Source organism: Coregonus lavaretus (genome assembly GCF_964263955.1).
Source record: "Coregonus lavaretus genome assembly, contig: HAP1_SCAFFOLD_2932, whole genome shotgun sequence".
Taxonomy (NCBI): domain Eukaryota; kingdom Metazoa; phylum Chordata; class Actinopteri; order Salmoniformes; family Salmonidae; genus Coregonus; species Coregonus lavaretus.
In genome coordinates this window covers 44,152-58,595 of record NW_028157194.1, presented here as the reverse complement: position 1 = coordinate 58,595, position 14,444 = coordinate 44,152, and the positions used below count along the sequence as shown (strand labels likewise).

The following is a 14,444-nucleotide window of genomic DNA, read 5'->3' as shown; positions in this document are numbered from 1 at the left end:
ATATATATATATATATATATATATATATATATACACAAAAACATCCTTCTTCCTCCATATATATATATACATACACACACACACACACACACACACACACACACACAGTGGGGAGAACAAGTATTTGATACACTGCCGACTTTGCAGGTTTTCCTACTTACAAAGCATGTAGAGGTCTGTAATTTTTATCATAGGTACACTTCAACTGTGAGAGATGGAATCTAAAACAAAAATCCAGAAAATCACATTGTACGATTTTTAAGTAATTAATTTGCATTGTATTGCATGACATAAGTATTTGATACATCAGAAAAGCAAAAACTTAATATTTGGTACAGAAACCTTTGTTTGCAATTACAGAGATCATACGTTTCCTGTAGGTCTTGACCAGGTTTGCACACACTGCAGCAGGGATTTTGGCCCACTCCTCCATACAGACCTTCTCCAGATCCTTCAGGTTTCGGGGCTGTCGCTGGGCAATACGGACTTTCAGCTCCCTCCAAAGATTTTCTATTGGGTTCAGGTCTGGAGACTGGCTAGGCCACTCCAGGACCTTGAGATGCTTCTTACGGAGCCACTCCTTAGTTGCCCTGGCTGTGTGTTTTGGGTCGTTGTCATGCTGGAAGACCCAGCCACGACCCATCTTCAATGCTCTTACTGAGGGAAGGAGGTTGTTGGCCAAGATCTCGCGATACATGGCCCCATCCATCCTCCCCTCAATACGGTGCAGTCGTCCTGTCCCCTTTGCAGAAAAGCATCCCCAAAGAATGATGTTTCCACCTCCATGCTTCACGGTTAGGATGGTGTTCTTGGGGTTGTACTCATCCTTCTTCCTCCAAACACGGCGAGTGGAGTTTAGACCAAAAAGCTCTATTTTTGTCTCATCAGACCACATGACCTTCTCCCATTCCTCCTCTGGAACATCCAGATGGTCATTGGCAAACTTCAGACGGGCCTGGACATGCGCTGGTTTGAGCAGGGGGACCTTGCGTGCGCTGCAGGATTTTAATCCATGACGGCGTAGTGTGTTACTAATGGTTTTCTTTGAGACTGTGGTCCCAGCTCTCTTCAGGTCATTGACCAGGTCCTGCCGTGTAGTTCTGGGCTGATTCCTCACCTTCCTCATGATCATTGATGCCCCACAAGGTGAGATCTTGCATGGAGCCCCAGACCGAGGGTGATTGACCGTCATCTTGAACTTCTTCCATTTTCTAATAATTGCGCCAACAGTTGTTGCCTTCTCACCAAGCTGCTTGCCTATTGTCCTGTAGCCCATCCCAGCCTTGTGCAGGTCTACAATTTTATCCCTGATGTCCTTACACAGCTCTCTGGTCTTGGCCATTGTGGAGAGGTTGGAGTCTGTTTGATTGAGTGTGTGGACAGGTGTCTTTTATACAGGTAACGAGTTCAAACAGGTGCAGTTAATACAGGTAATGAGTGGAGAACAGGAGGGCTTCTTAAAGAAAAACTAACAGGTCTGTGAGAGCCGGAATTCTTACTGGTTGGTAGGTGATCAAATACTTATGTCATGCAATAAAATGCAAATTAATTACTTAAAAAATCATACAATGTGATTTTCTGGATTTTTGTTTTAGATTCCGTCTCTCACAGTTGAAGTGTACCTATGATAAAAATTACAGACCTCTACATGCTTTGTAAGTAGGAAATCTCCCCTATATATATATATATATATATATATATATATATATATATATATATATATATATATATACATACATACATACATACATACATACATACATACATACATACATACATACATACATACATACATACATACATACATACATACATACAGTACCAGTCAAAAGTTTGGACATACCTACTCATTCCAGGGTTTTTCTTTATTTTACAGTTGAAGTCAGAAGTTTACATATACCTTAGCCAAATACATTTAAACTCAGTTTTCCACAATTCCTGACATTAAACCTAGTAAAAAATCCCTGTCTTAGGTCAGTTAGGATCACCACTTTATTTTAAGAATGTGAAATGTCAGAACGATAGTAGAGAGAATGATTTATTTCAGCTCTTATTTCTTTCATCACATTCCCAGTGGGTCAGAAGTTTACATACACTCAATTAGTATTTGGTAGCATTGCCTTTAAATTGTTTAACTTGGGTCAAACATTTCGGGTAGCCTTCCACAAGCTTCCCACAATATGTTGGGTGAATTTTGGCCCATTCCTCCTGACAGAGCTGGTGTAACTGAGTCAGGTTTGTAGGCCTCCTTCCTCGCACACACTTTTTCAGTTCTGCCCACAAATGTTCTATAGGATTGAGGTCAGGGCTTTGTGATGGCCACTCCAATACCTTGACTTTGTTGTCTTTAAGCCATTTTGCCACAACTTTGGAAGTATGCTTGGGGTCATTCTCCATTTGGAAGACCCATTTGCGACCAAGCTTTAACTTCCTGACTGATGTCTTGAGATGTGGCTTCAATATATCCACATAATGTTCCTTCCTCATGATGCCATCTATTTTGTGAAGTGCACAACTGCAGCAAAGCACCCCCACAGCATGATGCTGCCACCCCCGTGCGTCACGGTTGGGATGGTGTTCTTCGGCTCGCAAGCGTCCCCCTTTTTCCTCCAAACATAACGATGGTCATTATGGCCAAACAGTTCTATTTCTGTTTCATCAGACCAGAGGACATTTCTCCAAAAAGTACGATCTTTGTCCCCATGTGCAGTTGCAAACCGTAGTCTGGCTTTTTTATGGCGGTTTTGGAGCAGTGGCTTCTTCCTTGCTGAGCGGCCTTACAGGTTATGTCGATATAGGACTCGTTTTACTGTGGATATAGATACTTTTGAACCTGTTTCCTCCAGCATCTTCACAAGGTCCTTTGCTGTTGTTCTGGGATTGATTTGCACTTTGCGCACGTTCTCTAGGAGACAGAACGCGTCTCCTTCCTGAGCGGTATGACGGCTGCATGGTCCCATGGTGTTTATACTTGCGTACTATTGTTTGTACAGATGAATGTGGTACCTTCAGGCGTTTGGAAATTGCTCCCAAGGATGAACCAGACTTGTGGAGGTCTACAATGTTTTTTCAGAGGTCTTGGCTGATTTCGTTTGATTTTCCCATGATGTCAAGCAAAGAGGCACTGAGTTTGAAGGTAGGCCTTGAAATACATCCACAGGTACACCTCCAACTGACTCAAATGATGTCAAATAGCCTAACAGAAGCTTCTAAAGCCATGACATCATTTTCTGGAATTTTCCAAGCTGTTTAAAGGCACAGTCAACTTAGTGTATGTAAACTTCTGACCCACTGGAATTGTGATACAGTGAAATAATCTGTCTGTAAACAATTGTTGGAAAAATTACTTGTGTCATGCACAAAGTAGATGTCCTAACCGACTTGCCAAAACTATAGTTTGATAACAAGAAATTTGTGGAGTGGTTGAAGAACGAGTTTTAATGACTCCAACCTAAGTGTATGTAAACTTCCGACTTCAACTGTGTGTGTGTGTGTATGTATACATACATACACACACACATATATATATATATATATACTGCTCAAAAAAATAAAGGGAACACTTAAACAACACAATGTAACTCCAAGTCAATCACACTCCTGTGAAATCAAACTGTCCACTTAGGAAGCAACACTGATTGACAATAAATGTCACATGCTGTTGTGCAAATGGAATAGACAACAGGTGGAAATTATAAGCAATTAGTAAGACACCCCCAATAAAGGACTGGTTTTGCATGTGGTGACCACAGACCACTTCTCAGTTCCTATGCTTCCTGGCTGATGTTTTGGTCACTTTTGAATGCTGGCGGTGCTTTCACTCTAGTGGTAGCATGAGACTGAGTCTACAACCCACACAAGTGGCTCAGGTAGCGCAGCTCATCCAGGATGGCACATCAATGCGAGCTGTGGCAAGAAGGTTTGCTGTGTCTGTCAGCGTAGTGTCCAGAGCATGGAGGCGCTACCAGGAGACAGGCCAGTACATCCGGAGACGTGGAGGAGGCCGTAGGAGGGCAACAACCCAGCAGCAGGACTGCTACCTCCGCCTTTGTGCAAGGAGGAGCAGGAGGAGCACTGCCAGAGCCCTGCAAAATGACATCCAGCAGGCCACAAATGTGCATGTGTCTGCTCAAACAGTCAGAAACAGACTCCATGAGGGTGGTATGAGGGCCCGACGTCCACAGGTGGGGGTTGTGCTTACAGCCCAACACCGTGCAGGACGTTTGGCATTTGCCAGAGAACACCAAGATTGGCAAATTCGCCACTGGCGCCCTGTGCTCTTCACAGATGAAAGCAGGTTCACACTGAGCACATGTGACAGACGTGACAGAGTCTGGAGACGCCGTGGAGAACGTTCTGCTGCCTGCAACATCCTCCGGCATGACCGGTTTGGCGGTGGGTCAGTCATGGTGTGGGGTGGCATTTCCTTGGGGGGCCGCACAGCCCTCCATGTGCTCGCCAGAGGTAGCCTGACTGCCATTAGGTACCGAGATGAGATCCTCAGACCCCTTGTGAGACCATGTGCTGGTGCGGTTGGCCCTGGGTTCCTCCTAATGCAAGACAATGCTAGACCTCATGTGGCTGGAGTGTGTCAGCAGTTCCTGCAAGAGGAAGGCATTGATGCTATGGATTGGCCCGCCTGTTCCCCAGACCTGAATCCAATTGAGCACATCTGGGACATCATGTCTCGCTCCATCCACCAACGCCACGTTGCACCACAGACTGTCCAGGAGTTGGCAGATGCTTTAGTCCAGGTCTGGGAGGAGATCCCTCAGGAGACCATCCACCACCTCATCAGGAGCATGCCCAGGCGTTGTAGGGAGGTCATACAGGCACGTGGAGGCCACACACACTACTGAGCCTCATTTTGACTTGTTTTAAGGACATTACATAAAAGTTGGATCAGCCTGTAGTGTGGTTTTCCACTTTAATTTTGAGGGTGACTCCAAATCCTGACCTCCTCCATTGGCTGATACATTTGATTTCCAATTTTTGTGTGATTTTGTTGTCAGCACATTCAACTATGTAAAGAAAAAAGTATTTAATACGATTATTTCATTCATTCAGATCTAGGATGTGTTATTTTAGTGTTCCCTTTATTTTTTCGAGCAGTGTGTGTATGTGTATATATATATATATATATATATATATATATATATATATATATATATATATATATATATATATATATATATATATATATATATACATACATACATACATACATACATACATACATACATACATACATACATACATACATACATATATATATATATATATATATATATATATATATATATATATATATATATATATATATATATATATATATATATATATATATATATATATATATATATATATATATACACATATACACATATACACATATACACATATACACATATACACATATACACATATACACATATACACATACATACATATACAGTACCCATCAAAAGTTTGGATAGTCCTTACACAGCCTGGAGGTGTGTTGGGTCATTGTCCTGTTGATAAACAAATGATAGTCCCACTAAGCCCAAACCAGATGGGATGGCGTATCGCTGCAGAATGCTGTGGTAGCCATGCTGGTTAAGTGTGCCTTGAATTCTAAATAAATCACAGACAGTGTCACCAGCAAAGCACCCCCACACCATAACACCACCTCCTCCATGCTTTACGGTGGGAAATACACATGCGGAGATCATCGGTTCACCCACACCGCGTCTCACAAAGACAAGGCAGTTGGAACCAAAAATCTCAAATTTGGATTCCAGACCAAAGGACAAATTTCCACCGGTCTAATGTCCATTGCTCGTGTTTCTTGGCCCACGCAAGTCTCTTCTTCTTATTGGTGTCCTTTAGTAGTGGTTCTTTGCAGCAATTCGACCATGAAGGCCTGATTCACACAGTCTCCTCTGAACAGTTGATGTTGAGATGTGTCTGTTACTTTAACTCTGTGAAGCACTTATTTGGGTAACTTATAGTCTGGTAACTCTAATGAACTTATCCTCTGCAGCAGAGGTAACTCTGGGTCTTCCATTCCTGTGGCGGTCCTCATGAGAGCCAGTTTCATCATAGCGCTTAATGGTTTTTGCGACTGCACTTGAAGAAACTTTCAAAGTTCTTGAAATGTTCTGGATTGACTGACCTTCATGTCTTAAAGTAATAATGGACTGTCGTTTCTCTTTGCTTATTTGAGCTGTTCTTGCCATAATATGGACTTGGTCTTTTACCAAATAGGACTATCTTCTGTATACCAACCGTACCTTGTCACAACACAACTGATTGTCTCAAACGCATTAAGAAGGAAAGAAATTCCACAAATTACCTTTTAAGAAGGCACACCTTTTAATTGAAATGCATTCCAGGTGACTACCTCATGAAGCTGGTTGAGAGAACGCCAAGAGTGTGCAAAGCTGTCATCAAGGCAAAGGGTGGCTTTTTGAAGAATCTCAAATATAAAATGTATTTTGATTTGTCTAACACTTTTTTGGTTACTACATGATTCCATATGTGTTATTTCATAGTTTTGATGTCTTCACTATTATTCTACAATATAGAAAATAGTAAAAAATAAAGAAAAACCCTTGAATGAGTAGGTGTGTCCAAACTTTTGACTGGTAGTGTACTAATATCTATAATCCATGTTCTTCAGGTCAGATTCTGATGAGGAGGACAGGAAGAAGAAGAGTGTAGATGGCTTCTGGCAGAAAATGGTAACACACACACTACACACACACACTCTACACACACACACACACACTCTACACACACACTACACACACACACTCTACACACACACCACACACACACTCTACACACACACACTACATAATATAATAATATAATATGCCATTTAGCAGACGCTTTTATCCAAAGCGACTTAGTCATGCATGCATACATTTTTGTGTATGGGTGGTCCCCCGGGGATCGAACCCACTACCCTGGCGTTACAAGCGCCGTACTCTACCAGCTGAGCTACAGAGGACCACACACACTACACACACACCACACACTACACACAAACACTACACACACACACTACACACACACCACACACTACACACAAACACTACACACACACCACACACTACACACAAACACTACACACACACACTACACACACACCACACACTACACACACACACTACACACACACCACACACTACACACAAACACTACACACACACACTCTACACACACACACCTATACATACACACTACACACACACACAGCACACTACACACAAACACTACACACACACACTCTACACACACACACCTATACATACACACTACACACACACACACAGCACACTACACACACACACTACACACACACACACCTATACACTACACACACACCACACACTACACACAAACACTACACACACACACTCTACACACACACACCTATACATACACACTACACACACACACACCACACACTACACACAAACACTACACACACACACTCTACACACACACACCTATACATACACACTACACACACACACACAGCACACTACACACACACACACACCTATACACTACACACACACCACACACTACACACAAACACTACACACACACACTCTACACACACACACCTATACATACACACTACACACACACACACCACACACTACACACAAACACTACACACGCACACTCTACACACACACACCTATACACACACACTACACACACACACACACAGCACACTACACACACACACTACACACACTACACACACACACACCTATACACTACACACACTACACACACACCTATACACTACACACACTACACACACACACACCTAGACACACACACACTACACACACACTACACACAAACAAACACCCCAACTACTGATGACGTGCTGACACTAACAGCTTGTCTGTGATTGGTTGTTTGTCTCTCCTAGATGTCCAATAAGAAGGCCCCAGACAGGAAGATTGAAAAGGAGAGGAATGGAGAGAAACACAGCAGCCCTCCTCCTACCTCTCCTCCTCCTTCTCCCGTTCTCTTTCCTCAAGTACCGGTACGGTTCAGCTACGCTCCTTCTACCTCTCCTCCTCCTTCTCCCGTTCTCTTTCCTCAAGTACCGGTACGGTTCAGCTACGCTCCTTCTACCTCTCCTCCTCCTTCTCCCGTTCTCTTTCCTCAAGTACCGGTACGGTTCAGCTACGCTCCTTCTACCTCTCCTCCTCCTTCTCCCGTTCTCTTTCCTCAAGTACCGGTACGGTTCAGCTACGCTCCTTCTCCCTCTCCTCCTCCTTCTCCCGTTCTCTTTCCTCAAGTACCGGTACGGTTCAGCTACGCTCTTACCTCTCTGCATTCTATCTGTCACTCTCAATGTCTTCTGAAAGTGGTTATTAATGGGCTTGGTCCAGCAACAATATAGTCTTCTGATAGTGGTTATTAATGGGCTTGGTCCAGCAACGATATAGTCTTCTGATAGTGGTTATTAATGGGCTTGGTCCAGCAACAATATAGTCTTCTGATAGTGGTTATTAATGGGCTTGGTCCAGCAACAATATAGTCTTCTGATAGTGGTTATTAATGGGCTTGGTCCAGCAACAATATAGTCTTCTGATAGTGGTTATTAATGGGCTTGGTCCAGCAACAATATAGTCTTCTGATAGTGGTTATTAATGGGCTTGGTCCAGCAACAATATAGTCTTCTGATAGTGGTTATTAATGGGCTTGGTCCAGCAACAATATAGTCTTCTGATAGTGGTTATTAATGGGCTTGGTCCAGCAACAATATAGTCTTCTGATAGTGGTTATTAGTGGGCTTGGTCCAGCAACGATATAGTCTTCTGATAGTGGTTATTAATGGGCTTGGTCCAGCAACAATATAGTCTTCTGATAGTGGTTATTAATGGGCTTGGTCCAGCAACAATATAGTCTTCTGATAGTGGTTATTAATGGGCTTGGTCCAGCAACAATATAGTCTTCTGATAGTGGTTATTAATGGGCTTGGTCCAGCAACAATATAGTCTTCTGATAGTGGTTATTAGTGGGCTTGGTCCAGCAACAATATAGTCTTCTGATAGTGGTTATTAGTGGGCTTGGTCCAGCAACAATATAGTCTTCTGATAGTGGTTATTAATGGGCTTGGTCCAGCAACAATATAGTCTTCTGATAGTGGTTATTAGTGGGCTTGATCCAGCAACAATATAGTCTTCTGATAGTGGTTATTAGTGGGCTTGGTCCAGCAACGATATAGTCTTCTGATAGTGGTTATTAATGGGCTTGGTCCAGCAACAATATAGTCTTCTGATAGTGGTTATTAGTGGGCTTGGTCCAGCAACAATATAGTCTTCTGATAGTGGTTATTAATGGGCTTGGTCCAGCAACAATATAGTCTTCTGATAGTGGTTATTAGTGGGCTTGGTCCAGCAACAATATAGTCTTCTGATAGTGGTTATTAGTGGGCTTGGTCCAGCAACAATATAGTCTTCTGATAGTGGTTATTAATGGGCTTGGTCCAGCAACAATATAGTCTTCTGATAGTGGTTATTAGTGGGCTTGGTCCAGCAACAATATAGTCTTCTGATAGTGGTTATTAATGGGCTTGGTCCAGCAACAATATAGTCTTCTGATAGTGGTTATTAGTGGGCTTGGTCCAGCAACAATATAGTCTTCTGATAGTGGTTATTAGTGGCCTTGGTCCAGCAACAATATAGTCTTCTGATAGTGGTTATTAATGGGCTTGGTCCAGCAACGATATAGTCTTCTGATAGTGGTTATTAATGGGCTTGGTCCAGCAACAATATAGTCTTCTGATAGTGGTTATTAATGGGCTTGGTCCAGCAACAATATAGTCTTCTGATAGTGGTTATTAGTGGCCTTGGTCCAGCAACGATATAGTCTTCTGATAGTGGTTATTAATGGGCTTGGTCCAGCAACAATATAGTCTTCTGATAGTGGTTATTAGTGGGCTTGGTCCAGCAACAATATAGTCTTCTGATAGTGGTTATTAGTGGGCTTGATCCAGCAACAATATAGTCTTCTGATAGTGGTTATTAGTGGGCTTGGTCCAGCAACAATATAGTCTTCTGATAGTGGTTATTAATGGGCTTGGTCCAGCAACAATATAGTCTTCTGATAGTGGTTATTAGTGGGCTTGGTCCAGCAACAATATAGTCTTCTGAAAGTGGTTATTAATGGGCTTGGTCCAGCAACAATATAGTCTTCTGATAGTGGTTATTAGTGGGCTTGGTCCAGCAACAATATAGTCTTCTGATAGTGGTTATTAATGGGCTTGGTCCAGCAACAATATAGTCTTCTGATAGTGGTTATTAGTGGGCTTGGTCCAGCAACAATATAGTCTTCTGATAGTGGTTATTAGTGGGCTTGGTCCAGCAACAATATAGTCTTCTGATAGTGGTTATTAATGGGCTTGGTCCAGCAACAATATAGTCTTCTGATAGTGGTTATTAGTGGGCTTGGTCCAGCAACAATATAGTCTTCTGAAAGTGGTTATTAATGGGCTTGGTCCAGCAACGATATAGGAAGATGTAATAAGTAATTTTCTTTATTTTCTGTCTTTCTTTCTCTGTAACTTTCAAACCGTGTCACCTCTCCCTTGTCTTCTGCGTAGAAGGTAGAGGCTTCAGCAGTACCTGTGACCGGACCACCAGTCACGTCTCCAGCTCCTGAAGTTCCAGTTAAAACGGAGAGCACGGTGAAGATGGAAAACACTGTTAAGACGGAGGACTCCTCCTCTTCCTCTCCTCCCGTCTCCCCTCGTCTTCCTGTTGCTCTCCGTGTTCCTCCCACTCAGAGTGAGCTGCTGTTCCGTCTCCCTCCTCTCCCCCCGACCCCCTTCCCTTCCTCCCTCCCCCTGGAGGCGGCCTCCCACTCCATCCCCCAGAAGCCCCTAGTGCACCTGGCCCGTATCCGAAACCCTTCCCCGTGTCTGGTCATCCACTGGAGGGTCGCTGAGGAAGACCCCGCAGCGCCCGACATGGACAGTTACAGGTACGGATGCAGACAGAGCCGCCCGGCTCTCAAACTGAGGGCTAAATATGGAATTTTTTTCAATTCCATATTTTTGGTGATTATGATTACCATAAAAAAAAAAGAAACATAAAGGAATGTCTCCTCCTCCTCCCCCTCCCTCTCTCTCCTCCTCCTCCCCTTCCCCCTTTCTCTCTTCCCTCTCTCTCCTCCCTCTCCCCCTCTCTCCTCCCTCTCCCCCTCTCTCCTCCCCCTCCCCCTCTCTCCTCCCCCTCCCCCTCTCTCCTCCCCCTCCCTCTCTCTCCTCCCCCTCCCTCTCTCTCCTCCCCCTCTCTCCTCTCTCCTCCCCCTCCCCCTCTCTCCTCCCCCTCCCTCTCTCTCCTACCCCTCCCCCTCTCTCCTCCCTCTCCCCCTCTCTCCTCCCCCTCCCCCTCTCTCCTCCCCCTCCCCCTCTCTCCTCCCCCTCCCCCTCTCTCCTCTCTCTTCACCCTCCCTCTCTCTCCTACCCCTCTCTCCTCCCTCTCCCCCTCTCTCCTCCCCCTCCCTCTCTCTCCTCCCCCCTCCTCCCCCTCCCTCTCTCTCCTCCCCCTCTCTCCTCTCTCCTCCCCCTCCCCCTCTCTCCTCCCCCTCCCTCTCTCTCCTCCCCCTCCCTCTCTCTCCTCCCCCTCCCCCTCTCTCCTCCCCCTCCCCCTCCCTCTCTCTCCTCCCCCTCCCCCTCCCTCTCTCTCCTCCCCCTCCCCCTCCCTCTCTCTCCTCCCCCTCCCCCTCCCTCTCTCTCCTCCCCCTCCCTCTCTCTCCTCCCCCTCCCCCTCTCTCCTCCCTCTCTCTCCTACCCCTCCTCCTCCCTCTCCCCCCCCTCTCTCTCCCCCCCCTCCCTCTCTCTCCTCCCCCTCCCTCTCTCCTCCTCCTCCCCCTCTCCCCCCCTCCCTCTCTCTCCTCCCCCTCCCTCTCTCTCCTCCCCCTCCCCCTCTCTCCTCCCTCTCCCCCTCTCTCCTCCCCCTCCTCCTACCCCTCCTCCTCCCTCTCTCTCCTCCCCCTCCCCCTCTCTCCTACCCCTCCCTCTCTCTCCTACACCTCCTCCTCCTCCCTCTCCCCCCTCCCTCTCTCTCCTCCCCCTCCCTCTCTCTCCTCCCCCTCCCTCTCTCTCCTCCCCCTCCCTCTCTCTCCTCCCCCTCTCTCCTCTCTCCTACCCCTCCCTCTCTCTCCTACCCCTCCTCCTCCCTCTCTCTCCTCCCCCTCTCTCCTCTCTCCTACCCCTCCCTCTCTCTCCTACCCCTCCTCCCCCCTCTCTCTCCTACCCCTCCTCCTCCTCCCTCTCCCCCCCTCCCTCTCTCTCCTCCCTCTCTCCTCCCCCTCCCCCCAGTATCTACATCTCTCAGGACTCCTACCCCTCCTGGAGGAATGTGGGTGTGGTCAAGGCCCTGGCCCTGCCCATGGCTGTCACGGTAACCAAGTACCAATCGGGTACCACCAACGTCATCGTGGTCGGCAAGGACCGGTATGGTCGCTATGGACCCTACAGCGACGTACAGACTGTGGTCCTGGCATAGATAGATACGTGTTGGGGTTCTGTCCATCTAGATTGAAGGCCGCTCTGGCCCCCGAGGTGAGAGGTGAAAGGTTACTGTCTTTAACCCCCTGAGATCTAGTGGTCGCTAGAGTCAGCTATTCTCGCTGCTACATCTAAAAGGGGAAACAGAAACAGTGTTTTTATGTGTTTTCAATAGCATTACCAATCCAATGAAGGATCCACAACAACCGGGCCGAGCGTCTGCGGGTTTTTCGCTCCACCCTTGTCTTGATTGATGAATTAAGATCACTAATTAGTTAGGAACCTGAATATATATATATAGACATAGTGATACAGATTTTGTACATTTTAGTCATTTAGCAGACGCTCTTATCCAGAGCGACTTACAGTTAGTGAGTGCATACATTTTCATACTGCCCCCCCGTGGGAAACGAACCCACAACCCTGGGGTTGCATGCGCCATGCTCTACCAACTGAGCTACAGATTTGTCCTAGTTGAGTCAACTGTGTTAGCGATGTTTGGTAGATCTGTCCTAGTGGAGTCAACTGTGTTAGCGATGTTTTGTAGATCTGTCCTAGTGGAGTCAACTGTGTTAGTGATGTTTTGTAGATCTGTCCTAGTGGAGTCAACTGTGTTAGCAATGTTTTGTAGATCTGTCCTAGTGGAGTCAACTGTGTTAGTGATGTTTTGTAGATCTGTCCTAGTGGAGTCAACTGTGTTAGTGATGTTTTGTAGATCTGTCCTAGTGGAGTCAACTGTGTTAGCGATGTTTTGTAGATCTGTCCTAGTGGAGTCAACTGTGTTAGCGATGTTTTGTAGATCTGTCCTAGTGGAGTCAACTGTGTTAGTGATGTTTTGTAGATCTGTCCTAGTGGAGTCAACTGTGTTAGCGATGTTTTGTAGATCTGTCCTAGTGGAGTCAACTGTGTTAGTGATGTTTTGTAGATCTGTCCTAGTGGAGTCAACTGTGTTAGCGATGTTTTGTAGATCTGTCCTAGTGGAGTCAACTGTGTTAGCGATGTTTTGTAGATCTGTCCTAGTGGAGTCAACTGTGTTAGCGATGTTGGTCATGACTACCAGTCACACCTGTCTACAGGGATATGACCCTTTCCACTGTTAGATCTTGTTTCATCACTTTCATTCTTAAAGGTTTTACCTCTGTTGTAATAATAAAAACATCTCAACGTTTCCTAACTTGTCTTCTTGTGAAGTTTGTGTCTTTGATGATATATGAAACGTTTTGACGTCTGTGTCTGAGTAGCCCACTCCTACAGAGCTTCTGGCTGTGCAGGATTTTGTCCCAGCCCAGCACTAACACATCTGATTTCAAATACAATGGCCTAAATACCCACCATCTCTCCAGGACTGGAGTTACCAGACCCTTTGAATAGAGACCATCTCTCCAGGACTGGAGTTACCAGACCCTTTGAATAGAGACCATCTCTCCAGGACTGGAGTTACCAGACCCTTTGAATAGAGACCATCTCTCCAGGACTGGAGTTACCAGACCCTTTGAATAGAGACCATCTCTCCAGGACTGGAGTTACCAGACCCTTTGAATAGAGACCATCCCTCCAGGACTGGAGTCACCAGACCCTTTGAATAGAGACCATCTCTCCAGGACTGGAGTTACCAGACCCTTGAATAGAGACCATCTCTCCAGGACTGGAGTTACCAGACCCTTTGAATAGAGACCATCTCTCCAGGACTGGAGTTACCAGACCCTTTGAATAGAGACCATCCCTCCAGGACTGGAGTTACCAGACCATTTGAATAGAGACCATCTCTCCAGGACTGGAGTTACCAGACCCTTTGAATAGAGACCATCTCTCCAGGACTGGAGTTACCAGACCCTTTGAATAGAGACCATCTCTCCAGAACTGGAGTTACCAGACCCTTTGAATAGAGACCATCTCTCCAGGACTGGAG

At 45.6% G+C, this 14,444-nt stretch overlaps 1 protein-coding gene across 1 annotated transcript; it reads left to right on the top strand.

Moving 5' to 3' along the window:
* Positions 1–6,653: 6,653 nt before the first annotated feature.
* On the top strand, positions 6,654–13,704 carry LOC311125694 (uncharacterized protein; the record flags this gene model as incomplete). The annotated part of the gene is made up of 4 exons (XM_084199728.1): positions 6,654–6,725; positions 7,940–8,056; positions 10,625–11,004; positions 12,347–13,704. The coding sequence occupies 4 exons, from the start codon at positions 6,654–6,656 to the stop codon at positions 12,531–12,533; spliced, it is 756 nt and encodes a 251-aa protein (XP_084055854.1). The 3' UTR covers positions 12,534–13,704.
* Positions 13,705–14,444: the final 740 nt, after the last annotated feature.